The sequence below is a fragment of the Gobius niger genome (genome assembly GCF_951799975.1).
Source record: "Gobius niger genome assembly, chromosome: 16".
NCBI classification, from domain to species: domain Eukaryota; kingdom Metazoa; phylum Chordata; class Actinopteri; order Gobiiformes; family Gobiidae; genus Gobius; species Gobius niger.
The window spans coordinates 30,182,268-30,210,217 of record NC_136867.1 but is presented as its reverse complement, the minus strand read 5'-3'; the positions used below and the strand labels follow the sequence as shown (position 1 = coordinate 30,210,217).

At 40.4% G+C, this 27,950-nt stretch overlaps 1 protein-coding gene across 1 annotated transcript in view; it reads right to left on the bottom strand.

The window, feature by feature from the left end:
- hectd1 (HECT domain containing 1) overlaps positions 1-19,025 on the bottom strand; it is a 58,240-nt gene extending 39,215 nt beyond the window's left edge. Inside the window, exons 1-12 of the mRNA XM_079574318.1 lie at positions 18,881-19,025; positions 17,284-17,518; positions 16,985-17,212; positions 15,095-15,379; positions 14,752-15,022; positions 14,602-14,678; positions 11,385-11,483; positions 11,198-11,312; positions 10,946-11,117; positions 7,827-7,965; positions 5,954-6,347; positions 1-129 (exon numbers count right to left, since the gene is read on the bottom strand). The exon at positions 1-129 is cut by the window's left edge and continues 135 nt beyond it. Of these exons, the coding sequence (XP_079430444.1) occupies positions 1-129; positions 5,954-6,347; positions 7,827-7,965; positions 10,946-11,117; positions 11,198-11,312; positions 11,385-11,483; positions 14,602-14,678; positions 14,752-15,022; positions 15,095-15,379; positions 16,985-17,212; positions 17,284-17,518; positions 18,881-19,020 (2,284 nt within the window). The 5' untranslated portion in view covers positions 19,021-19,025. The remainder of the gene's footprint in view (positions 130-5,953; positions 6,348-7,826; positions 7,966-10,945; positions 11,118-11,197; positions 11,313-11,384; positions 11,484-14,601; positions 14,679-14,751; positions 15,023-15,094; positions 15,380-16,984; positions 17,213-17,283; positions 17,519-18,880) is intronic.
- Between the last annotated feature and the right edge of the window lie 8,925 nt (positions 19,026-27,950).

The following is a 27,950-nucleotide window of genomic DNA, read 5'->3' as shown; positions in this document are numbered from 1 at the left end:
ACGTGAGGGACCAGTTCCCCACGGTGAGCTTGGTGGGGCCCACGGCGGAGAGGATGGGCTGGGACGACGTCACGGGCTTCACCTGGGAGCGAGCGCGCTGCAGCTTCTCCAGGAACTCGCTGCGAGACTCTGCGCCAGATGAAAGCATATTCAGCACTCGAACTGCACAGCACAAATGAACCTGGGATGCATTTATGGACATTTATATACATTTATGTACATTTATATACATTTATATACACTTATGTACATACACACAGGATAATGGAAACTCTTAACTCCCACCTTAACCGAGTGCATTACCTTAAACGAAATGTTTCTTGACTGGAAAGCTATAACACCTCATTTGAAAGCTAAGACCAGCAAAACTGATTTTTTTCCTTGCTTTGTTGCAATGTTGTGATTTTTTTTTAGCGCATTTTTACAACTTTTTCGGCATTTTCGACAGCTTTTTTGTCACATTTTTTCCACTTTATCCATCACATTTTTATCACTTTTTTTTGTAATTTTTTCTATTGCTTTTTTGTACGTTTTTTTTGCTTTTTTATCATATTTTTGCCCCCTTTTCCATTACTTTTTTATCTTTTTTTTGTTGCATTTGTGTCATATTTTGCCCCCTTTTCCATTGCTCTATCTTTTTTTTTATTTTTTTATTTCATCATATTTTTGCCCCCTTTTCCATTACTTTTTTATCTTTTTTTTTTGCATTTTTGTCATATTTTTGCCCCCTTTTCCATTACTTTTTTAATCTTATTTTTTTGCATTTTTGTCATATTTTTGCCCCTTTTCCATTACTTTTTATCCTTTTTTTGTTGCATTTTTGTCATATTTTTGCCCCCTTTTCCATTACTTTTTTATCTTCTTTTTTTTTTTGCATTTTTGTCATATTTTTGCCCCCTTTTCCATTACTTTTTCTTCTTTTTTTTATTTTTGTCATATTTTTGCCCCCTTTTCCATTACTTTTTCTTCTTTTTTTTTTTTTTTTGTCATATTTTTGCCCCCTTTTCCATTGCTTTTTTATCTTTCTTTTTTTGCATTTTTGTCATATTTTTGCCCCTTTTCCATTACTTTTTTATCTTTTTTTTGTTGCATTTTTGTCATATTTTTGCCTCCTTTTCCATTACTTTTTTATCTTTTTTTTTTTTTGTCATATTTTTGCCTCCTTTTCCATTACTTTTTCATCTTTTTTTTTGTTGCATTTTTGTCATATTTTTGCCTCCTTTTCCATTACTTTTTTATCTTTTTTTTGTTGCATTTTTGTCATATTTTTGCCTCCTTTTCCATTACTTTTTTATCTTTTTTTTTTATTTTTGTCATATTTTTGCCTCCTTTTCCATTACTTTTTTATCTTTTTTTTTTTTTTGTCATATTTTTGCCTCCTTTTCCATTACTTTTTCATCTTTTTTTTTGTTGCATTTTTGTCATATTTTTGCCTCCTTTTCCATTACTTTTTTATCTTTTTTTTGTTGCATTTTTGTCATATTTTTGCCTCCTTTTCCATTACTTTTTTATCTTTTTTTTTTATTTTTGTCATATTTTTGCCTCCTTTTCCATTACTTTTTTATCTTTTTTTTTTTTTTTGTCATATTTTTGCCTCCTTTTCCATTACTTTTTTATCTTTTTTTTTTGCATTTTTGTCATATTTTTGCCCCTTTTCCATTACTTTTTTATCTTTTTTTGTTGCATTTTTGTCATATTTTTGCCCCCTTTTCCATTACTTTTTTATCTTTTTTTTTTGCATTTTTGTCATATTTTTGCCCCTTTTCCATTACTTTTTTATCTTTTTTTTGTATTTTTGTCATATTTTTGCCCCTTTTCCATTACTTTTTTATCTTTTTTTTTTTGCATTTTTGTCATATCTTTGCTTCCTTTTCCATTACTTTTTCATCTTTTTTCCTCTCACTTTTTTGTCATGTTTTTGCCCCCTTTTCCATTACTTTTTTAATCTTATTTTTTTGCATTTTTGTCATATTTTTGCCCCCTTTTCCATTGCTTTTTTCTCTCTTTTTTTTTTTGCATTTTTGTCATATTTTTGCCCCCTTTTCCATTACTTTTTCTTCTTTTTTTAAAAAGATTTTGTCATATTTTTGCCTCTTTTCCATTACTTTTCCATCTTTTTTCTCTCACTTTATCATATTTTTGCCTCTTTTCCATTACTTTTTTTCTCTTTTTTTTTTTTGCATTTTTGTCATATTTTTGCCCCCTTTTCCATTACTTTTTCTTCTTTTTTTTCTCACTTTTTTATCATATTTTTGCCCCCTTTTCCATTGCTTTTTTCTCTCTTTTTTTTGTTGCATTTTTGTCATATTTTTGCCCCCTTTTCCATTACTTTTCCATCTTTTTTCTCTCACTTTATCATATTTTTGCCTCTTTTCCATTACTTTTTTTCTCTTTTTTTTTTTGCATTTTTGTCATATTTTTGCCCCCTTTTCCATTACTTTTTCTTCTTTTTTTTTTTTTTGTCATATTTTTGCCTCTTTTCCATTACTTTTTTTTATCTTTTTTTTGGCATTTTTGTCATATTTTTGCCCCCTTTTCCATTACTTTATCTTTTTTTTGGTGCATTTTTGTCATATTTTTGCCCCCTTTTCCATTACTTTTTTATCTTTTTTTTTTTGCATTTTTGTCATATTTTTGCCCCTTTTCCATTACTTTTTTATCTTTTTTTTTTGCATTTTTGTCATATTTTTGCCCCTTTTTCATTACTTTTTTATCTTTTTTTGTTGCATTTTTGTCATATTTTTGCCCCCTTTTCCATTACTTTTTTATCTTTTTTTTTTGCATTTTTGTCATATTTTTGCCCCTTTTCCATTACTTTTTTATCTTTTTTTGTTGCATTTTTGTCATATTTTTGCCCCCTTTTCCATTACTTTTTTATCTTTTTTTTTTGCATTTTTGTCATATTTTTTGCCCCCTTTTCCGTTACTTTTTTATCTTTTTTTTTGTATTTTTGTCATATTTTTGCCCCCTTTTCCATTGCTTTTTTATCTTTTTTTTTTTGCATTTTTGTCATATTTTGCCCCCGTTTCCATTACTTTTTCATCGTTTTTCTCTCATTTTTTTGTCATATTTTTGCCCCCTTTTCCATTACTTTTTTATCTTTTTTTTTGCATTTTTGTCATATTTTTGCCCCCGTTTCCATTGCTTTTTTATCTTTTTTTTGTTGCATTTTTGTCATATTTTTGCCTCCTTTTCCATTACTTTTTCATCTTTTTTCTCTCACTTTTTTGTCATATTTTTGCCCCCTTTTCCATTACTTTTTAATCTTATTTTTTTGCATTTTTGTCATATTTTTGTCCCCTTTTCCATTACTTTTTTATCTTTTTTTTGGTGCATTTTTGTCATATTTTTGCCCCCTTTTCCGTTACTTTTTCATCTTTTTTCTCTCACTTTTTTGTCATATTTTGCCCCCTTTTCCATTACTTTTTCATCGTTTTTCTCTCATTTTTTTGTCATATTTTTGCCCCCTTTTCCATTACTTTATCTTTTTTTTGTTGCATTTTTGTCATATTTTTGCCCCCTTTTCCATTACTTTTTTATCTTTTTTTTGGTGCATTTTTGTCATATTTTTGCCCCCTTTTCCGTTACTTTTTCATCTTTTTTCTCTCACTTTTTTGTCATATTTTGCCCCCTTTTCCATTACTTTTTCATCGTTTTTCTCTCATTTTTTTGTCATATTTTTGCCCCCTTTTCCATTACTTTTTTATCTTTTTTTTTTGCATTTTTGTCATATTTTTGCCCCCGTTTCCATTACTTTTTCTTCTTTTTTTTTTTTTTTTGTCATATTTTTGCCCCCTTTTCCATTGCTTTTTTATCTTTTTTTTTTTGCATTTTTGTCATATTTTTGCCCCCTTTTCCATTACTTTTTCTTCTTTTTTTTTTTTTTTTTGTCATATTTTTGCCCCCTTTTCCATTACTTTTTTATCTTTTTTTTGGGTGCATTTTTGTCATATTTTTGCCCCCTTTTCCATTACTTTATCTTTTTTTTTGTGCATTTTTGTCATATTTTTGCCCCTTTTCCATTACTTTTTATCTTTTTTCTCTCACTTTTTTGTCATATTTTTGCCCCTTTTCCATTACTTTTTTATCTTTTTTTTTTTGCATTTTTGTCATATTTTTGCCCCTTTTCCATTACTTTTTCATCTTTTTTTTTTGCATTTTTGTCATATTTTTGTCCCCTTTTCCATTACTTTTTTATCTTTTTTTTCTCACTTTTTTGTCATTTTTTCTCGTATTTATGTCAATTTTTTGTAGCTGTTTTTATGTTTTTACTGTCTGTTTTTCCGTTTTGAGTAATGACAGACTGGAGAAAATGTGCTCCGTTCAGGTGGGGGTTAAGAGGTTAAACACCAACATGTTAATACTACAAAGGAAAACAAGTGAGTAAAACTATTTTCACCGAGTTAAGCAATAAAAACAGTTGAGAAATGTCAGTATTTTCCAAGACATTTTAATTTGACGCCACTTGGAATCCAGTTTCCTGGACGTGCAGAGGCTTTGGGAGCTTTGCAGCCAGTGGCACAGGGAACATTTCGTGGGAAGAACTAAGAATTGATTCAAATAAATCGGGACGGTCTGGCCAGAAATCTCAGCTCTGGGAAACTAGATCAAACTGGATCTGACAGACTCTCGGCTGCCGAGAAAAGTTTTAAGTTTAAAGCTGTGATTGTTGCCGGGTTTGGGAACGACAGGGATTAACTCTGCAGGGCTCGGACTTGTGCTCTGGCCTTTTTTTCCTTTTGTTGTTTTGAAAATGTAAAATGTAAATGTGTCGTCTGTAACTTTATGCCCTTTCGGGGATTATTTTAATTCCCTGTTCAAGCTCCATGAATCAAAATGTGTCTTAATATGCTTATGAACTTTTGGCTGTTAGTGAGTAGAGGTGGACAATATATAGTGTACAAGATAATAACACATTTATAATATTGAGTTTATTTCCAATGTCAAGAAATGTGAGGAAAAAAATCCATAAATAAATTTAAAAAAAAGGAGGAAAAAGATGTTGGGGAAAAATGACAAGATAATTTTTTATTTTTTAAATAAGAATCAAGAAAAAAGGGAACTTTGAGGAAAAAACATAAAAAAAAATCTATAGAGAAAACAGATCATGTTGGAAAAAAGAAACAAAAAAATAGGGGAAAATTTGAAAACATAATTGAGGAAAAAGACGGAAAAAAGTGGTAATGATCAAAACATGAATATGAATGATGTTTGCGGCGCATATTTGCATATTTCTGATGTTTGCAAAAATATTGCTTTATCCCAAAAATATTGAGATATTTATTTTTGTCAATATTACCCGGTCCTATACCCGAGCCCCCCTCCTCTGTACATAAATGCTGTATAAATGCTTTGGCTGTTACTTAAACTGTCCGAGCCTCCCTCCTCTGAACATAAATGCTGTATAAATGCCTTGGCTGTTACCTGAGCTGTCCGAGCCCCCCTCCTCTGTACATAAATGCTGTATAAATGTCTTGGCTGTTACCTGAGCCCCCCTCCTCTGTACATAAATGCTGTATAAATGTCTTGGCTGTTACCTGAGCCCCCCTCCTCTGTACATAAATGCTGTATAAATGTCTTGGCTGTTACCTGAGCCTCCCTCCTCTGTACATAAATGCTGTATAAATGTCTTGGCTGTTACCTGAGCCTCCCTCCTCTGTACATAAATGCTGTATAAATGTCTTGGCTGTTACCTGAGCCCCCCTCCTCCGTACATAAATGCTGTATAAATGTCTTGGCTGTTACCTGAGCCTCCCTCCTCTGTACATAAATGCTGTATAAATGTCTTGGCTGTTACCTGAGCCCCCCTCCTCCGTACATAAATGCTGTATAAATGTCTTGGCTGTTACCTGAGCCTCCCTCCTCTGTACATAAATGCTGTATACATGTCTTGGCTGTTACCCGAGCCTCCCTCCTCTGTACATAAATGCTGTATAAGTGTTCTGGCTGTTACCTGAGCTGTCCGAGCCCCCCTCTGGGCTGCCGCTGCTGTACATGGTGGCCAGCTTCCCGTCGAGGATGAACCTGAACCAGCCGTTGGAGCCGTTGGAGAGCTCCAGGGCGGCGGCGTCGGACCAGATGTAGAGGCAGTCCCGCCCCCGGATCACGGACCAGTCCCTCCAGTGGTAGGGCTTCCCCTGCTGCACCTCCCGCGCGTCCTCCAGCGTCTCCTCCTGGTTCTCCGGCTTGGACTCGTCCTCGTTCTCGTCGTCCGAGGTGGGGCCGGCCAGCGTGGAGACCTTGTTGATGACGCCGAGGCGGGCCAGCTGGTCCAGGAACACGTCCCCGCCTTTGTCCACCAGGTCCCGGATGATCTGCAGGGCCAGGAGGTGCCCGTCGTCGTCGTCCTGGGGGAGGCAGAGGGAGAGAGGCGTGAGCAGGGGGGTCACAGAGGAGCGGGCACAGCGGGGACAGGCTGAGGGGCCCGGGCTGAAGGGGGACCCAGGACTGAAACTTTAAGTAATTGTGCTGTTGTGATTAATGTTTCTTCCATATAGTACTTTTTACTTGAGTAACATTATTTAATTATTCAGCACATTTCTTTTATTTGTTTGTATGGTATTTCATTTTCAATTTGGTCCATGTTTTGCGTCTCATAGTTTATGTCACAACTGAATCCTGAATTCCAGACTTTTATGACTTTCAAACAGTTACTCCAATACTCACAGTACTCAAGTAACATTTTTCTCCTGGTACTTTTTTACTCTTGAGTAAATATTGTGGCTACTCTGCCCACCTCTGCACCAAATAAACCAGAATAAAATCAGAAATACAGAAACACTGGTAATGGTGAGGTTTAGTTAATGTGAATGAAGATCTGTATGGACATTTGAACAAGATTTTCTGAGGTCTTATGGACAAAGAGCCAGAACATGAGGGCCAGAAGTATAAATAGCAATGCCAGATGAAAATTTTAAATACAGTAGATAATATTTATAAGAGTATTAGTTCATAATAGTTTTTTTGAATAAGCCATTAATGGTGATCTACACAAAAAAAAAAAAAAAAGTCAAATATTTAGAACTTTTTTTTGTTTGTTATTAATTTGTAAATTCATGGTGGAAATTCAGCAAAACATATCCTATTGCATTTCTGTTATTTTGGTAAATCAATCATGTGAATAAGATTGTTTCACGAGCTAATTTGTAGTTCAAAAACTCCGCACTGTGGCTTTATGCTAAAGAGTGCGCACCGCGGAGTAGATGAGTTTGGAGCGACGCACGTCATACCATAGAAACTCACTTCGTAGCCTCACACTGCGGCTGATGCGGGTGCCCTGCGGACCCGCTGGTTCCCGGTGTGCCAGGGCATGTGCCAGGGCCAGAAACAGCCACAGATCTGGGCTACAGTCGGGCCGTTACCGCGGGAGCGGAGCTAACGCTAGCTACACCACGGACTCGCCCTAGTTTAGAGCGGCCAGGTTGTATAATTTCATTCAAAAAGCCGCAGAAAAAAGTATTTTTTTTCGAGCGAGGTCCAGACTACTGATCGAAGATTTTGACGCTGCTGGTGGACTTTACTCATTCATAACTCAACAATTAATTGGCCTACCGAAGAACTAAAAACACCAGTGGATTCCTTGATTCAAGCTGCGTTTAATGATACTAGATTAATAAATATCCGTCGAATATTGTAGCTGCTAGATGGCGCTAAAGCAGAGGACCGCTCATTCAGGTCATTTTTCACCACTTAGTGACGGCTGCATTTTGCGTTGCTACTATAAAACAAGAGCTGCTGTTCCATGGATGTTCTCCCCTCTTCACCTGCAGCATCTCGCCTTAGGGTTTAGGTGACATTAGTGACATTAGGACAGCTCAGATGTTTACCTCCTGGTCCAGGACTGTAGCAGTGATCTCCACTAACACTGTGGGCAGGTTGTGTCCTGACTCCGAGTCGCACACTTCCTTCAGCAGAACCTCGCTGCTGTAGTGCACCATCTTCCGGATCAGGGCCAGGCTCGCTTTCCTGGAAACACACGGGAATAAACTTATTTAACAAAGATCACAAACAGGGCCGCGTGATGAGGGAGGGCACTTTAGACCGGTTCTTTATGGCAGACATTTTAGTGCTTTTGACGCTCCTTTAGAAACATGTGGAGTCCCCCAGGGTTCAATCCTTGGGCCAATACTTTTGTCAAGGTTTATACAAGGGGTGTTAATAAATGTATATCGGGTTCATCCCCAATGTCAGGAAGTGTGTGGGAAAATGGGGGGAAAAAAGAAAGCAGGGGAAATAGGCAAAAATATTGGTAATAAAAACATTTAGCAAAAATTTTGAATAAAGATTTTTTTCTTCTTTTCCAAATTCCCGCCGTATGGAAGACAGCATGGTTCAACCTCTTAACCAGGGCTCGACACTAACGTAGTCCCGTCGTCCCGGGGACGGAAAAAAAAATGCACGGGACGAGACGAGATCTTACCCGGGACGGTCTCGGGACGATAGGCCTTTTTAATATATATGTATTTTTAGGGCTGCAATGATTCATCGATTAAATCCATGAACTCGATTAGTAAAATGCTTTGAATAATATTTTCCCGCTTCGATGATTTGCTTCAGTAATATTTCTCATTAAAACCGCATGAAACGGGGCCGCCTACGCGCTCGGAACTAAGTGGCGCTTGTTTCCGCACGGCCGCTTCCCAAGAGCACAGCTCTATGGTTGTAAACATCAGAGCGGAGCTCGCGGTGCTAAACCTCGTAGCCGGGCAGAGCCAGGTAGCGGAGCGGAGAACCAGGCTGTTGTAATCATCAAAACACGGCTCGAACAAGCAGAAACTCCGCAACGAGAGGCGAAGACAGGACGGAGGTTAGCGAGGCGAAAGGACACGGCTCCCCCCGCTCCGCTACCGCCACAACAATACTGACAACGGCATCAGTGATGATTTACCATCAGGACCATCTACACTTTCATCCACTGTTACTTCAAAGTGTGACATAAGGTAACTTCTCTCCTTCCCCCCCTCTACTCCTCCGTCGCTGCAAAGTGGTTTGCGCTAAATATCTTTACGCTGTATCTACGATTTAAATTAATAAGATAAATAAAAACACAGATCTACATAGCGTGACCACCTGTCCCTCTTTTGACTGTCCTGCAGAGCCATGTCGTTCTCCTGCTTAACATGTCCCACTTTATCACTGAAGCCCTCATGATTTTTGTGTTTAACTGCTTAATAATATATTGTAATCTGTTGCTCACCCAGTGTTATAAAAGTTGTAATAATGAAAAGGTTGGTCTTTTTTAGTGGGATAAAAAAAAAACCCTGATCTATAAAAAACTAAACTAATTTCTCGGTACTTCAAAGTTCTGCCAAATTGTCCCACTGGTCTGTTTAAACTATTTATGGTGGTCACACTATTTCAAAAGCAGAATAAAACTCCAACAGTCAGACTGTCTCATCTATACTTTAAATTTCTCATATCCTTTCATTGCTCACAACAAATACATTTATGAACCATGCAAACACACATTAATCCCTGCTATAGCAATACTATGACAAAAATACTTAAAATGTTTCTCCTCTTTTAGGAAACCCCTCTGGTTAAGATCCTGGGAAAGAAATCAATCACCTGAGCTTCAGCAGAACATTTCAAGATTCTGTTTCCAGTCAGGACCTACTTCACTTGAATAAGAATAAAAGTACTGAATAATATAAAGACACTCTGAAGCTGCTCTCGCTCCTCGTCATGGACATAAGGACAGGCGTCTCTTAATGAGAGTCAAATGTTGCTGCTTTTGGGACAAACTAAGAAATTAAGAATAAATGATGTTATTTCTAGCAGAAAAATCCTTTGTTAAAAACATTTTTTCTCCTTTTATAATCTGCTCTAAAGTCATGACATGTAGTTTTTCAATATAAATACAATACATATCTGATTACTCGACAAATCGATGTAAATAATCGATAGTTGCAGCCCTAATATTTATGTAAGCGAGTGTGCATGCTCCCCTCTTCCCTATAAAAGAGCGAGAGCTCTATAAAATTTGGGACGGTTCACATCCATTTCGGGACGATGCCAAATGGTTTTCGGGACGGTGTCGGGACGGTCATGAAAAAAGTTAGTGTCGAGCCCTGCTCTTAACTCCCGCCTGAACCGAGAGGATCTTTTTCCTCACGTCAGATTTTTTTTCCATCATTTTTTTGTTGGGTTTTCAACTCATTTTTGATCACATTTTTGTACTTTTTTGGTCTTTTTTTGTCACATTTTTGTCACATTTTTTTGACTTTTTTTTATTTCTTGTGACATTTTTGCCACTTTTTGTCCATTTTTTATCAATTTGTCTTTTTTTGCCACATTTTTGTAATTGTTTTGTCACATTTTTGTAATTTTTTGTCATATTTTTGTCCTTTCTTTTTTGTCTTTTTTGTCATTTTTTCGACCATTTTTTGTCAATTTCTTGTGACATTATTGTGACATTTTTGCCACTTTTTCGTCACTTTTTTGTCACATTTCCATCTTTGTTTTTGTCTCAGTTTTGTTGCTATTTTCACACCTTTTTTCCAGAAGCTTTTGGATTGGGGTAAAGCCAAACTGGAGAAAATTTGCTCGGTTCAGGTGGGAGTTAAGAGGTTAAACGTATCACCGCATCGAAGGCAGCATGGTTTAAACATATCACCGTATGGAAGGCAGCATGGTTTAAACGCATTACCGTATCGAAGGCAGCATGGTTTAAACGTATCACCGTATGGAAGGCAGCATGGTGATGTGGCATTACCGTATCGAAGGCAGCATGGTTTAAACGTATCACCGTATGGAAGGCAGCATGGTGATGTGGCATTACCGTATCGAAGGCAGCATGGTGATGTGGCATTACCGTATGGAAGGCAGCATGGTGATGTGGCATTACCGTATGGAAGGCAGCATGGTGATGTGGCATTACCGTATCGAAGGCAGCATGGTGATGTGGCATTACCGTATCGAAGGCAGCATGGTGATGTGGCATTACCGTATGGAAGGCAGCATGGTGTGCTGGAAGGTGTGGGCGAACACGGGCAGCAGTCTCTTCAGATACAGAGGGGCCATCTCGGGGTCTCCTCGTGGCTCGCTGCCCTCCTCCTCCTCCTTCACGTCCTTCTTCTTCTTGTCCTCGCCTTTGTTCACTGGGCACATCCAGTCTCCTGCAGGACAATAAAAGAGAGATTGAGCCTTTGATCGATGGAAGGAAGTCGCACAGTAGATGAAGTGATAAAGTTCAGACCTGGAGACTGCAGGATGGCCACCACTTCGCTGTGACCGCGCTCTCGAGCCTTGTCCAGAGGAGTTTTACCGTCTTCGTCTCGGAGGTCGGGGTTGGCTCCGTGACGCAGCAGGGTCTGGGAGGATACGGCACATTCATAAAGGAAACAGAAGTGTAAGATCACACCAGCAGCTGTAGCGAGCTGTACCTTAGCGACTTGTGGGCGTCCGAAGCAGGCGGCGTAGTGCAGTGAGGACGACCTCTGACCTCTGTTCACATCTGCTCCGCGCTCACACAGAAACTCCACCTGGAATTAAGCCGCGTTAACACCAAATCAGAAACAGCAAAAAATTAGATTATCACGATTTTTGAATTATAAACTCCCGATTTCGATTTTATCACGATTTCTTATAACAAAAATAACTTAACCTCTTAACTCCCGCCTGAACCGAGAGGATCTTTTTCCTCATGTCATCAGATTTTTTTTCCATCATGTTTTGTTGGGTAGTCAACTAATTTTTTGTAATTTTGTTGACACATTTTTGTCAATTTGTTTTTATCACATTTTTGTCACATTGTTCATTTTTTTGTCTATTTTTTTGTAATTTTTTTGTCAATTTTTTGTAATTTTTTGGTCAATTTTTTGTCAATTTTTTGTCAATTTTTTGTCAAATTTTTGTCATTTTTTTGTCAAATTTTTGTCATTTTTTGGTCAATTTGTTTTTATCACATTTTTGTCACATTTGTCATTTTTTGGTCATTTTTTGGTCAATTCTTTGTAATTTTTTTGCCAAATTTTTGTCATTTTTTGGTCAATTCTTTGTAATTTTTTTGTCCAATTTTTATCACATTTTTGTCATTTTTTGTCAATTTCTTGTCACATTTTTTGTCAATTTCTTGTCACATTTTTTGTCAATTTCTTGTCACATTTTTGCCACTTTTTCATCAATTTTTCATCACTTTTTTGTCACATTTCCATCATTGTTTTCGTCTCAGTTCTGTCACCATTTTCACAGCTTTTTTCCAGAAGCTTTTGGATTGGGGTAAAGCCAAACTGGAGAAAATGTGCTTGGTTCAGGTGGGAGTTAAGGGGTTAAATTACACACTGAAGAAAAAAAAGATTGAATGAATATAATTTATTCTACTTTGTGATAATCAGCAGAGCAAAAACTTAGAACTAACTCTTTACATTAAAAACACAATAAAAATCTAGACAGCAAAAGTAAAACAGTAACACTAAGTTTGGTAAAGTTAATGTCTTGTTTCTGAGACGTCTCTCTCATGACGTCAGGCTGCTGTGATGTGACGCTCGGTCGCTCTGACCCTTTCACAATAAGAGTCTAACTAAAGAGTGACCATGCAGTGACTTTCACCTGCCGTGTCTCGCCTTAAAGCTCCAGATTGAGGAGCCTGGTCGTGAACGTGACTGTAGAGGAGCGGGGTTTTGCTTCACTGACAGTGAAAAGAGTCGACTGTGCAGAAGTGTTTCAAACCGTGATAAAACAATCTTACGAAAATGACCGATCGTCAGCTCTGGAGATCGTAAGACGGTCTAATATCGTCAGATCGCCCAGGCCTAGCTATGCGGCTATTACCCAGTTACTAGGGATGCACCGATACCACTTTTTCTAAAACCGATACGAGTACGAGTACTTGGATTTAAGTACTCGCCGATACCGAATACCGATACGAGTACAAGGCATTTTCTTCAACATTCTTACTTTTTTCCACAGCAGATTGGTTTGTAATTAGCAAATTTACTCATTTACATTTCCTTAAGTCGGCGACACATTTAAGAGCAGTTATATTAGAATTGTGCTGATGCCATGTATTTATTTATTTTTATTTTCATTCAATATAAATTTTTATTTTTATTGCACTGTCCATCATAGACAGAAAAGCCCATGTCCAAAAGCTCCCCAATTCCTGAGCTTTATTCATATATTTTTATTTAACAATAGTATTGAGATGTTTCTTAAATGGTCTCTTTTAGTCTTTACTTCAACTCCGTGTGGATTTTCTCGTGTGTTTTGTAGCAACTTAGCGAGAAGCTACAGCGTTTTCATTGTTCTGCTGCAGCTCATTTTCCCTCAATATAAACATGCTGTATGTCTTTAATCTGGATTTTCTGAGGACTTTTTAGTCGCTGGGTTAGTTTTTCAGAAGAATAAACCCCTGGGCATAAAACAGCGTCAGAATGGCCAAAAGTGCGCTAGCCGCGAGTTAGCATCGTTAGCCTGTATGTTGTAAACACTGCAGACGCTGCAGCGAGTTAGCATCGTTAGCCTGTATGTTGTAAACACTGCAGACGCTGCAGCTCTAACAACATTAAGCTCTGGTTAAATCCAGCTCAGACTCTGGTTTAGAGAGCGCAGTCTGTAATAAAGTCAGCTCTATGTGGATTATTGTATTTCCACTAAACAATTCTCCAGTTTGTTGCTTCTTCTCTCCTCAGCTGAGAGCTGCGCCTCGTAGCTGCGCCTCGTAGCTGCGCTGGCCGTACGTCAAATGGTATCGGTTTCTGGTATCAGGACCTCATGAATGAGTACGAGTATGAGTACAAGCCTGTGGTATCGGCCCGATACCCGATACTGGTATCGGTATCGGTGCATCCCTACCAGTTACCCAGCTCTCGCGGGAGCCCTAACTTTGCTATAGACAGAATAAAGAACAATAACAAAGCGGCGGGCCGAGAGGATCTTTTTCCTTATGTCAGATTTTTGTCAGATTTTTTTTCCATCATTTTTTTGTTTGGGATTCAACTCATTTTTGTTACTTTTTTCGTCAATTTTTTATCAATTTTTTGTATTTTTTTTTATCACATTTTTGTAATTTTTTCGGCATTTTTTTTATCGCATTTGTCATTTTTTCCTCAATTTTTTATCACATTTTTGTAATTTTTTCGTCATTTTTTATCACATTTTTGTCATTTTTTCCTCAATTTTTTATCACATTTTTGTAATTTTTTCCTCAATTTTTTATCACATTTTTGTCATTTTTTCGTCATTTTTTATCACATTTTTGTCATTTTTTCCTCAATTTTTTATCACATTTGTGTCATTTTTTCCTCAATTTTTTATCACATTTTTGTAATTTTTTCGTCATTTTTTCTCACATTTTTGTCATTTTTTCCTCAATTTTTTATCACATTTTTGTAATTTTTTCCTCAATTTTTTATCACATTTTTGTCATTTTTTCGTCATTTTTTATCACATTTTTGTCATTTTTTCCTCAATTTTTTATCACATTTTTGTCATTTTTTTCATCAATTTTTTTTATCACATTTTTGTCACATTTTTATGTCAAATTTTCATCACATTTTTGTCCATTTCTTGTGACATTTTTGTGACATTATTGCCACTTTTTCATCAATTTTTCGTCACTTTTTGGTCAATGTTTTAACACTTTTTTTACTGTGTATATACCATCTCCTGTGTGCCGAAAGCCGAGGCCCAGTTCAGCAGCGTCTGCCCCACGTCGTCCATGAAGTTCACCTCGAACGCTGGACAGAAACACAACATTAAGCCTCGCGGTCTGGCTTTACAGCGACGGCGTGGGGGCGGTTCCTCCTGTACCTCCGGTGTCGATGGCGTCGATGAGCGCGTCCGTGTCTTTGCTGCGGATACAGTCGATGAGCTGCCGGTGGGACCGCTCTCCGGACGAGTCCAGCCTCCTCAGGCCCGGGATGCGGCCCGTGGAGCCGGCCGTGGACTTGGGCAGGGCCTTCCTCCCCTCGAACAGGAGCACCAGCAGCAGGTCCACCAGGCGCATGGTGTCCAGGACGCAGCGCTCGTCTCCGCCCAGGGCCGCCTCCATGGAGTCGGGCAGAGCGGAGCGCAGCAGGTCCTGGGGAGGAGGGAGGGGTTAGGACGGAGTTTGGACAGTTCCGTGTACATGTTCCTCTGTAGTCATACGTACATGAGTGACGAGCGGCGAGCCTCTGCAGAGCGTGGACAGCAGGCTGACGATGGTGGACACCTGGTTACTGAGTTTGGCGTCCGGGGCGGAGGAAGTGGCTCCGCTGGACGTCCGGCCGGGTTTACACGCCGAGCTGGGGCCAGAGGGGGCGCCGCCTCCCGCCGCCGCCATCCGGGACAGCAGCTCCTCCGACAGGCCGTGCTTCGCCAGAGGGGCGGGGTCCACGCCGCGGCGAGTGAAGCGGTCGGCCAGAGACGCGAAACAGCGCAGAGCTCCGTCCGACACCTGAGGCGACAGAAGAGGCACAGGTTTGTCCGGTGGGAAACGACACGGCCTTGGTAAGAACCGGGACTGCACTTTCATTTAAGGCAGTGCTGAAGAGCAGGTGTCAGAGGAACAGGCCCAGATCTACAGCTACAGCTACTATTCTATAGTTTTGAAACTGCTGCCTCAGTCCTATTTGTTCTGGAGCCGACGCTGAAGAACAGAACATGCTTTATTCATGGCATGTTACACCTTATGTTGATGTTGACTGTAGTGTTAGGGTAAAGCCCCTATGTTTCCAAAAGCCAGGCCCTCCCCCCAGGTGAGGGCTGAGGTGAGCAGTTTAGACTAACAGCCTGCTCACTGGCCAGTCTAAAACAAGCAGGTAGAGCTGCAGTACATCCAGAACACTGCTGGCTTCAGAGAATAGACTTTAAAACAGCTCTGCACCAAAGTCCATCTCTGACATGTTAGAGCCATATTGTAAATTTTGTGACTCTGGTAAATGTAAAACCCTTAGATGGACAGACAGGCAGGAGGCAAGGGATCAGTTTTAGTAGATTTATTTTCTCCAGTCTTTTGTTCTTTTACGTTTCTTTTTGCCTTTAGAGCAAGAAGCGTGGTTTCTTTTGGTTTCTTTTTGCCTTTAGGGCATGAGACATGTTTTCATCTAGGACGCATGCTCAGCATGAAGGCAGGGAAGAAACAGAACAATGGAGTTCAGGGTCATATATAGGTGGATGATTGTTGATCATCAGCAGGTGGTGGAGCGCGGAGTTAACAGGGAAGGTGTGCTTGATTTATCCACCATCCATGTGGATGTTCAGGGACTCCTTGGATGCTGGGAATTTCTCACACATATGAACCGTCACAGGGAGGGGACTCCTGCTTGTTCCCAGAGTCAGGACTAAACTGAGGCTAAAGCTAAACACTGGAACAGTCTCAAGAGGATGTGAGAAAAGCCTCAGACTCTTTTTACCTGTGAATATGACACTGAAGGTATTTGCTTGCTTTTTACTGTCATTCATTTTTATGATTATTAATATTGTATTATTATTTGATGTTTTCTTATGTAACTGAAGCACTTTGAAGTGTGCTCTACAAAGACACTTGGGGAGCCACAGCTGCAGTGTCCTTGTATTTGTGTTGATATGGAGTTACTGAATTTAGTATTTATCTTTGATCTATCCATCTACACACAGGCTCTTTCTGACATCACACCCTTCTCCCCCTCCTAACTCTGAGTGAAAAGTCCGGAGCAGACGGAGCAGGAGGAGGAGTGTCTGATCAGTCCTTCACAGCAACAAACCACTTCAGCTCCATGTTTATTTAGAAAAGGGTCAGAAATGTAGTTTTAATAAATACAGTCATGAAAACCAGGTAATGAGAGGGGAAAGGCCTCACTTAGGCGCTGAACTTGTGATTTTTGTAACATTAGTGGTCAGTGCTGCCTCTGATGAGTAAACCTCTGAAGGTGAACTCACTGAAGATGGAGAGAAACGGGGGAGAAGAGAACTGTTTCAGAAAGAACCACCGTCATAAATGAGCAAGTAAGAGATTCTACATTTTGATCTCATATTGTGACTTTTCCAAACTCTAAGCGGACTGGTGCTCGCTCCCCTGTACCTGGTGGTCCTCGTGCTTGAGCAGGCTGGACAGGCTCTCCACGCACGTCTCCAGAGAAGAGTCCTGAGGCTCCATCTTGCTGCAGAGGCGGGACACCACCGCCATGGCCGAGTGCAGCGTGTCCTTGTGCACCAGGTGACCGCTGTCTCTGATGAAGCTCAGCACGCAGTTCAGGCCGCCGGCTTCGAACACGGCGCCCGACTCGCGCGTGCAGATCAGCTCCAGCACCTGCGGAGGAGAGGGTTTTAAACACAGTCTGAGGCGGTGACAGGCGGGAGAAGTGAACGTAGCGATCGCACCTTCACGCACTGCTCGGCCAGGTCTCGGCTCGTCCGGTTGTTGAGCTCCACCACCACCAGCCGGTTGCACAGGGCTTTGATGGCGCCCTCCACGCCCACGATGCGCCGCGTGCACTCCGCCGACACGTCCAGGTAGTAGGTGATGGCTCGGGCCGTGACCTCCAGCACGTTATCGGGGGCGCTCTCGTCCAGGAAGATCTTACACAGCGCGGGCAGGAAGGTGCGAGGGGGGCAGCTGCGGGCGCCAAACAGGACAGTTCGAGTCAGTAAACTACATTTTACAGGGTGTCTGCAGAGTTAAACAAGTCAAATTTAAGACTTAAGACCTTTTTAAGGCCACAAAATCTCAAAAATAAGACCTGTTTTTGAACGCACGATATATAAATGGACTATAAAGAAAATCACTGTCACAAAAATGTGTCAAACGTGGTTTTCTGATTGATGAAAAAGTGTCAAAGTGTTGTTTTTGATTTCACAGTGGGATGTACAAATGTAAGAACCATTCAAGTTTGAACAACCTTATCCCATAATAAGAATATTGAGATTGAATAATTACTCACAATTATCGACTGAATGAAAGAAAACAACAGATATTTAGTTTTTGTATTTAAAATGCTTTGTAATACTTGAGCTGGTAAACATTCACTTCTAAAAATAAAAGCAGCTTTTCCATTCGTTTGCAAAGAACAAAACACTGTCAACTTTACAACAAAATAATGATCATAATTATTTTATTGATATTATTATTAGGCCAGAATCTAGTCCAGGTTTTCTGTTTTCTAAACTTGTTTGTCAGATGTTTTGATGTTTCTAAAGTAACAGGACTTTCTCTTTCCTTCTGTCCCTGAGCAGAGGAGCGTTCGCTTTGTGTTTCCAACATTTGGACAAACTTTATTGTGATGATGCCGTTCATGACCTTGAGTTGGATATTTACAGTGAAGGATTATCTCCACGTTGTTTCATATTGGACGTATCTTTCCCCCGACAGCAGCATTACGGATCCATCAGCCACACCTCGCTCATGTCGGCCAGAGCATCAGCGTTGCTTCGCCCTCTCGCACCATGAGCGGCACCGGCGGCTCCTCATCGCTGCTTCTCTGCATTTATTTGTCGACTTTTTAAACTCAATTGTGCGCAAATAATTGGGTCGTTGAACGTTGATTTTTAAGACCAGCTTACCCTGGATTTAAAGGGACTATAAGGAGTTTAAAAATGTTAAAATTAAGTATTTTCCTCCCCCTACATGTTCCAGCCATGTCCTAATGTGTAGAATGAGCTCAGACCTGTTCACCACAACTGCCTCTAAAATCCTGTACGGTCACTCAGAAATGTGTCACTTCGGCCCGAATTGCCGTCATGCACGAGCTTAATATAGAAGCTGCAGTTACACATATGGCCTGAGGTGGCAGTAGTGAGTATAAAATGGCGAACTTGCTTCCAGCCCCTTTAAGACCAAATAGGCCCAATTTTAGACTTTTGAAGGCCTTAAATTTGGATTCTTAAATTTTAGACTTTTAAAGACTTTTTAAGACTCCACCGACACCCTGATTTTAGTCAAAAGACACAAACTAGATTAAAGGTCAGAGGACGGTCTTACGTCTCGAAGCAGCGGTCCACGTTGTCGGACATCAGCAGTAACATACAGAGCTGCTCCAGAGCGATGAGCTGCATGTCCCGCTCATCGCCCTGCCCCATCTGCAGCCACTCCAGCAGAGTGTCGGGGTCCACGTCCGCCATCTTGGCTCTGAAACACACACAGGTTCATTAGAGTCTGTAGGAGACACGTGGAAACACCAAACATGTCAGTATTTGGGGATGAATAAGTGTGAAAAAGAGCAGGGTGCGATACAGACGAGTTGGAGTTACTTCTTACAAAACTCCGAAGAAAAACTCAATAAAGTGTAATTAAATAAACATCTGCTTTCACCTGTGGCGGGTTCAAACTAAAATGTCCGATTCCTACGTATAAATGAAAAAGAAACTCCCGGTCACGTGACTCACCTGGCTGCGGCGTCTGACTCAGCGCCCAATCACAGCACACGGTTCGGACTCTTTGTGGGATTCATCCAACCAATGGGACGGAGCGGAGGCACAGTCGCTCACTGGGGATTCTGGGACATGTAGTCTCCTGGCTGGAAGGAACACAGAAAAGGATGTTGACACTGGGAAAAAAGACCTCCTCACATTCACCAAGTGTTCACTGTTCACTTTGGTTCAATCCTCACCAGAACTTTTTAACGAAACTGATAAGGGAACGATACTTTTCTTATTCCTCATCTAGAATCACACAAACTGAAGATTTCTCACCCTCCGTTTGAGTGTCCAGTGCCAACAGGGCAGGGCTGTCCAAACGTTATTCAGCCAGGGCCCCATATTGAACTGTGTAAGGCATGGTGGGGCCACAGATCAGGGCTCAATGGTCAAACATTCAACTGGGTGGTTTTAACCTCTTAACTCCCACCTGAACCGAGAGCATTTTCTCCAAATCCTGTAGGCCAGTGTAACACCTCATAAATGGATCTTTTTCCTCACGTCATCAATTTTTTTCCCATCTTTTTTTGGGGGAGTATTCAACTCATTTTGTAACTTTTTTTTGTAATTTTTTTGTAATTTTTTGTTGTTTTTTTTGTCATTTTTTGTCAATGTTTTTGTCAAATTGTTGTCAATTTTTTTTGAAATTTTTTGTCATTTTTTTTTGTCATTTTTTGTTACATTTGTGTATTTTTAGTAATTTTTTTGTAATTTTTTGTCGGTTTTTTTGGTAATTTTTTGTCAATTTTTTGGGTCATTTTTTGTAATTTTGTTTGTCATTTTTTGTCATTTGTCAAATTTGTTTGTCCATTTTTTTATCAATTTTTTTTGTCATTTTTTGTCATTTTTTGTCACATTTTAGGTCATTTTTTTGGTAACTTTTTGGTAATTTTTTAGTAATATTTTCTCACTTTTTTGTCACATTTTGGTCTTTGTTTTAGTCTCAGTTCTGTTGCTATTTTCACAGCTTTTTTCCAGAAGCTTTTGGACTGGGGTAAAGCCAAGCTGGAGAAAATGTGCTCGGTTCAGGCGGGAGTTAAGGGGTTAAGGGAGGTTTAAACCGTGCCCCACACCTTTATTTAGGCTTGAACCATAATGCCAGCTCTGACCACAACAACGGTTACTTTTTGATACGACATTGAGGTAACTTGCAATATGGCTACGCAAAATCCCAATAACGATATTATAGCAATATTTCACAAAACCATTTCAACCCGAAGTTCCCTCCCAGAACCGCCACCTTAACGTGGTGGAGGGGTTTGAGGACCCGAATGAGCCCGGGAGCTCTGTGCCCCTGCAGGGTCTCCCAGGGTAAACAGGTCCGAGGTGACGGGTCAGACAGAGAGCGGTTCAGAAGTCCCTTATGAGAGACCAACAGGCCCGGTTTCAATCGTGAGGCCGTCCTTCTGTGGACCCACCACCTGCAGGAGAAATGCCTGCATAAGGAGAAACCGCTCTAGACACTATGGAATTGACCAATAGGAGGCACTGTTTTTTTTAAATTATATATTTATTCTCAATTCCAAACAAGAGATCCATTGTTTTATCTCAAAGCAAGTGCCAAGAAACGGCTGTTGCCATGTTTTGTTTCGCGAACTAAAACTATACGACTTAGTTGATCTTGGCACAGCTATTGTTATGTATAAGGTACATGACCATAAGCTTCCTGAATGTAACAAGAAAGGTTTAAACCCAGAGAGACTGGCTATAATCTCAGAGGAACTCATATCTATCAGAAAAGTGCATTTGGAACAAACACCAAAGCCAGATGTGTCTCAGTCAGAGGAGGAAACGTATGGAATATTCTGAATGACACCTTAAAAAACTCAACATCCTTAAACGCTTTCAAAAAAATGTTCAAATCTAATGTAATTAGCAGTTATAAGGTACTAGCGCTGACTCACATATAAACTCTCCTGTGTTCACTATATCCTGTCTTTACATTACATTATTGACTGATGTGTGACTTGTGCGAATTAATTTTGTAACTAATTGATACAGAAACATAATCATTTTGTCCTCATGTTGCAGACGGTAAAACTGCTGTTTACTTTAAAGGGGGGGTATTATGCAAAATTGACTTTTTCAAGCTTTACATCATGTTATTAAGTCATTCCCTCATTAAAAACATGCCTGAAGTGTTGCCTTAGCACATTCACGTATTTTCGAGTAATCTGTAGAAACTCTGATGGCGGCCATTTTAGGGATAAAACGCCTGATTCCTTCAGGAAACGCCCTCGACCTCCAGGATACGCCTCCGACCTTTCGTCACCAGCCAAGTAACCAACCACTGCTCCTCAGCAGAACCCCCTCCCCGCAGTGTCCAGCCCTAAGATGTAAACAGAGTCATCATGGAGGATTAGCTTCATGTGTTGTGAACCGGAGCCACAGCAGACTTTTACAAAGACACACATCAGTGTTTCTGTTACCGAAACACCCAGGATTAAAACCGGTGACAAGAACACTTATTTCAGTGTCTGGTTCTGCGCTGGGCCGTGATGATGCACAGAGCCTCCGGAGAAAGCTAATGCTAAGCTAAACCTCGAGTCATCACGTGAAAACGAGAAATATGCACACATAAAGTCAATAAAACCACCACGCACATAAAGAACCGTTTAACAATGATCACACACGGAGCCTGGCTTGTTGATTTGGAAGTTTATTGCTCACATTTCATCTACAATGGGTCATAGACGAGTGGTTTTCTCCCGGAGCTAACAAGCTAGCCGCGATAAGCTAACGGGAAAATTCACTGAATACAAGCAGCATATTATGCATTGAAAACGTCACTAAAACAGGCAACTGCTTGAAGCAGCCTTTATGACGATCACACACGGAGCCTGGCTTGTTGATTTCGTAGTTTATTGTTCACATTTCATCTACAGTGAGTCGTAGCCGAGTGGTTTCTCCCGGAGCTAAGGCACTATTAGCCGCGACAAGCTAACAACCTTCACCTTCACAACATTCATTGAAAACAGGCAGCATATTATGCACAAATAACGTCAATAAAGCAGCAACTACTCGAAGCAGCCTTTACGATGATCACACAATGAGCCTGGCTTTACACATTTGTGATTTATTGCAGACTTTTCATCAACAATGAGCTGTAGTCGATTATAAAAAGCTAACGGGTGACCTCGAAAAACCATTGTCCACCTGCACAGATAATGTCCGTCTTTTGAATCGTATGGGCTCCTGCAGATCCTGGTGTAGTCCATGGGGGTATAGTTAGAGATCCATAGGGCATGGCAGATGCAAAGAGATAGCCTCCAAACAGCAGTTATTTTTCAGGCAAGAGCCCCTTCCAAGCGTCCGGTGTGGAAGGTTCGTCTCCAAATAATATCCTGTGTGGCCATTGTTCACAAAGTGATAAACAGTAGCTCCTTTCCAACAATAAAAATTAAAATGCACCGATCGTAGTTTCAATACTGTTGAGACAAGCGGAGTGTTGTTGTGGTGCCACAGACAGCGTGTGGAGGGGGCGTGTCGGAAAGGGTCAGAGGTTCTTAAAGAGACAGGGGCCTATTTCAAGTCATTTGCTACCGCCATTTTGAAAGAGCAATTTTATACAAGGCAGTTATTCTAATTTACTGCATTTACAGACCAACAGAAGGTTTTGTCATCATTGTAGTGTGCTATAGACTGGTGCTATGTGGCTGAAAAAAGCATAATACCCCCTCTTTAAGTTACTATTAAGTTGTAATAGGGTTTGGCTTTAGAAAAGTGTGTCACTTCAGCCAAAACCTTTTTCAGTCATTTTTCAGTGTTTTCATGTTTTGTGGTCATTCATGTCTGTGTGAAGATACTGACTGATATAAACTAAAACTAAAAAAACTAAAACTAACCACAGTAGCTCCTCATGAAGTTGCCATTCTCACTGAACACAAATCTGATCACCAAAACAGATCAGCACTTTATGAAATAAGACAAATGTCAGTGTGTTCTCCCACATCTAATCGTGATGTCTCGCTCCCCCAAATCCCTGAACCTAAACCGTCCCATTCCCCACTTGTCAAAATGGGGCTTGAGTGACAGCACCAAGTACAACAACAAAAACAATATATTCATTACTAAAAAATAAACTCAGGAAGACAGAGAGTGTTTTATAAACCCAGATTTCAGTGTTGGAGACAGTGAAGAGGATCCATAACAGAGAGTTGCATAAATCTGAACTGATCCGAGGTCAGCGGAACGAGGCCACAACGCTGTGTTTACAGAGAGAAATGTAGGGCATCGAACACAAATGTCACAAAAGGTTTCAGGGCAAAAGAACAACTCTGGAAATATTGTTAGTTTGGAGCTTTCAGAGACTGATCCGACAGACCAGGCTTTCCAGGACTTTTTATTGACTGATCTAAAGCACGTCAGGTTTCCGAGACGCTCTGGAACAAACTCTCTCCGTTATGAGCTCCCTGGTTTTGCCTTACGCCCTTTGACCCTTTGAGTGTCGAGTGTCTAGACCTCAGGCCAAAATCTAGGTCAAACTTTGGCCACACTTTACTAGAAATAAATGTACACAACTATTTTTTACAACCTGGAGTCTGGGTTCACATACGTTGCTCCTCAGCACCGTCAAACTTTACATTAGTTTTTATCGAATGCAAGTCTTTGGGCAAACATGACTTTCAGGTGTTCAGGTTTAAAACAACGACATAAAGTTCCACCTTTAAGTATAAGAAAGGATTGTAAGAGATTTATGTCATGGATTCACTTGGCTGGAAAACACTAATATAGTAGTTGAGGCTTCTAGACTCACCATTAACCCACAATGACAGGCCGTGACCCAAATAAGAACTGGTTTATACTACATGTACAATGCCAAAAAGTATATTTTACCCAAAAATAATTGATCAATAACTCTTACACAAGCCTTTGAAGCTGAAATTATGATCAAAACAAATCGATAACATCATTTAAACAGACTATAGTGGTGTTTATTTATGTTTTCAGTAAGAAAACAATGAAAAACGTTTCCTGGGAAAGGCTCGTGACTCACTGAAAATAGTTTCCTGACCCAGTTTTAGGTCCTGACCCACCCGTTGAGAACCCCTGATCTACAAAATGGAGTGCCAAAGTTATTGAGAAATCGTTTTTCTAAAGTAAAAACATGTCGTTGTTTCCTGAAGTTTGAAGACAGATGTTGAAAAAGTTCCAAACCGTGTCTGATGTGAAACGGGAGCGTGAGGGCCTGTGATATGAACTGCTCTGAGATAAAGCGAGCAGTTGTTGACTTGGGGGTGACATAAGAATCTGACGAAACCAGCCAACAAACCCAGTAACACTGTAACCGACTGTAATGTGCTCGGTCATAACAGGCGCATGACAAAGCAAAATGTTGAGATTAAAAATGGGTCAGGTCTTGGCGAAAACAGAACTCCTTTGTGTCGCAAAAACAGCGTTATGTGACTAACTTTGGAGGCCACAGAAACGGTGCGGTCTGGGGGAGCCCGATCTGATCACCTCCGGAGGCACAAGGAGAGACTAATACCTGTATCAGACACGACACTCATGAATCTCATAAGAGGATAGAGCCGAGACACGACACGGGCCCAGGTTAAGCCGTGCCCAACACTGTCCTGCGAATGGACGGGTTCAAACTGATGCCAACTTCACTTAGCCCTGCGGTGGCTACATGCTAACCAACTGCTGGGTAGAAACTGCGATGACAGTCTCTTTTAACACGTCATAATGAGTTCAAATATCGCCAAACACTAAATACAAGACCACACTGACAGAATCGAATGCGTTTTTGTGCCTGGTCTTTATAAATACGTAAATAAAAAGCCAAGAGTTAATGCTAACGCCGCTAACGTTGTGATATCTGCGGCTAATGTTAATCGGCTACCGTTAGCATACCGCTAGCTCACCTAGACGTTCGTAAACTTGCTCAAATGTCAGATAAATCTAACCACTAAATGTTTAATTCAAGAACAATGTCCAATTTGAGGACTTAAAACAGCCATTCGCCCAACAAACCCGTTACATTAAATATTTTCTGCCTCGTTAAAAGCTACCTAAACTTACGGCCTCCGCGTCAAAGCGTAACCAGCGGCACTCGAGTTCTGAGCGATCCGGGAGGCCGCGTCTCTCCGCCGGCCAAGCAGCACGACAAGCCCCGGTGGCTGCAGGGAGTCTGGTTGCGAGTCTGGGGGAGGCACTCACCGGTGTGTTCCTTCGGGAGTCCGCGCAGTAGGAGCGGGCTGAGGGCGGCGATGTGTCCCGTCAGCCTTAGGGGGGGGGAGCGGGGGCAGTGTGGCTCGGACGGGGCCGGTCCTGGAGCTCACTGCGGGGGGGACACACTGGAGGAAAAGGTCAGAGTGGACGGAGACGCCATCGACATAAACTGAAATGGAAGCGAGGGGCTCCACTGCGCAGGCGCACTCTGGTGGAGTCTGCAGAGTGAGGGTGGCCCTAGTGTACATGTTTTGGTATGATAGGGAAAAGTGCAGTTTACACCCAGACACAGGGCACCAAGCGCATTTTCTCCAGTTCGGCTTTACCCAAATCTAAAAGCTTTTCGACAGTGTATCACTTCATTTGAAAGCTAAGAACTACAGAAATGATTGTACTTTTTTGTCACATTGTTGTTGTTTTCTGTATTTTTTTGTCCTGTTTTTGTTGCTTTTTCATCGCTTTTTTCCATTACCCGTGTTGTGTTTTCGTCTCTTTTGTATGGCTTTTTCATTAGATTTTTGTTCTGTTCTCATCCTTGTTTTTGTCACTATTTTGATGCTTTTTTTTAGTTCACAGTTTTTCCATACTGAGATGTTCTTACCTGAGCTTAGACGAGTTGATGCGTACCTGCCTGGTCTTTGTGCGTGCGCTCAGTCACGCAAAAAGACCAAAGATGTTGTTAACATTTGGCCTCTCCCAGTATACTCCTATGGCTCCAAACGGGGGTGAAGTTGGAAGCTACGCTCCTCCATGGGCACAAAGACCAGACATGTACGCATCAACTCGTCTAAGCTCCAGTAACACATCTCAGTCTGGAAAAACGGTGAACTATTCCTTTAAAGGAACAGGCCACCGTTTTTACATACTGAGATATGTTCTTCAGCTTTGACGAGTTCTTTAGGACCTGTCTGATCTTCAGTCACGTAAACACAGCACAGACGGCGTTAGCATTTAGCCTCTCCCTCTCTCCTCTATAGCTCCAAAACAGGTCAAGATAGAAGCTACCAAGCTCTTCCACGTTTTCCCTATTTAAATATGGTTACGTGAAGTGTTCCACTACAAAGTATGATTACACAAAATTAAACATGTGGATTTTCTAAGCGGATAAAAGGGGGAACTATATTGTAAGGCGTAATAATACCAGTAGTTCGAAATCTGCGCAGTAATCTTCATTTTAGTGTGCGGATGCCAAATTACTCCTGGTATTATTATTAAATATGGTTACACTTCACGTAACCATATTTAAATAGGGAAAACGTGGAAGAGCTTGGTAGCTTCTATCTTGACCTGTTTTGGAGCTATAGAGGAGAGAGGGAGAGGCTAAATGCTAACGCCGTCTGCGCTGTGTTTACGTGACTGAAGATCAGACAGGTCCTAAAGAACTCGTCAAAGCTCAGGTAAGAACATATCTCAGTATGTAAAAACGGTGAACTATTCCTTTAAGCTTTTAGACTTGGATAAAGCCAAACCGGACAAAATGCATGGGGGTTAAGAGGTTAAAAACAGATGACAGTGAGTGATGCAAAAGCAGAATGACTGAGTGTCAAAATGAACTCTTCACTCTTGCCCATGGACACAACGGCAGGATGTTATAATGAAGCTGTCAGATTTGCATTTATACGTTTTAAATGGCTCTAGTGCAGACCTGAACACTTAACTGACTAAACCAGTGGTTCTCAACCTTTGTTGAGCCAAGGCACATTTTTTTCATTGAATTAATCACGAGGCACCACCAGCAGAAAATGTTCTCATCAAAGTGTCTTGAATAGGAACACTGTATAGTCTCACTAGCCACAACGCCTCAATACATCACTAATTCTCTTGTCTCAAAGAAATTAACTACCTGATATGGAAGAGTATAATTTGGTTGCTCTGCCGATCAGCATAGACAGTCGAAAATGGTACATAATAATAATGCATTTGTTTAAAAAAAAAAAACAACTAGGTGAGATTGGATATATTTCCAAGGCACACCAGAGTGGCACAGTGGTTGAAAAACTGGACTGGACTAAACAGTAATATAAATATAACTAACAAACAAAAACAATCCATTCGTGTATTTATTTGTTGCTGTTTAATGATAAGATAAGATCATCCTTTATTGATCTCACAACAGAGAAATTCACTTGTTACAATCGGCATTCAATAAGATCACTCATAAGTATGTTCATATTATTTAAACATGTGGACATTTATTTATCTATTCATGTGTTTTTGTGTTTTTTGTGTGGCATGTTTACCTCCTACATTATCATCATCATCATCAAACCTTTATTGCAGACACGAGGTACAGTTATAAAAAACAAACACACAACAAACAAAACAATAACACACAACAGTTTAGAGCAGCAGCTGTACCAGTGTCGCCACAGTTCAGACTGGTAGCTTGTGGAACCACTAACTTTCTGTTGGTCAAGCTCAAAATAATCATATTACAGACATTCTTACTAATTCATTCATTG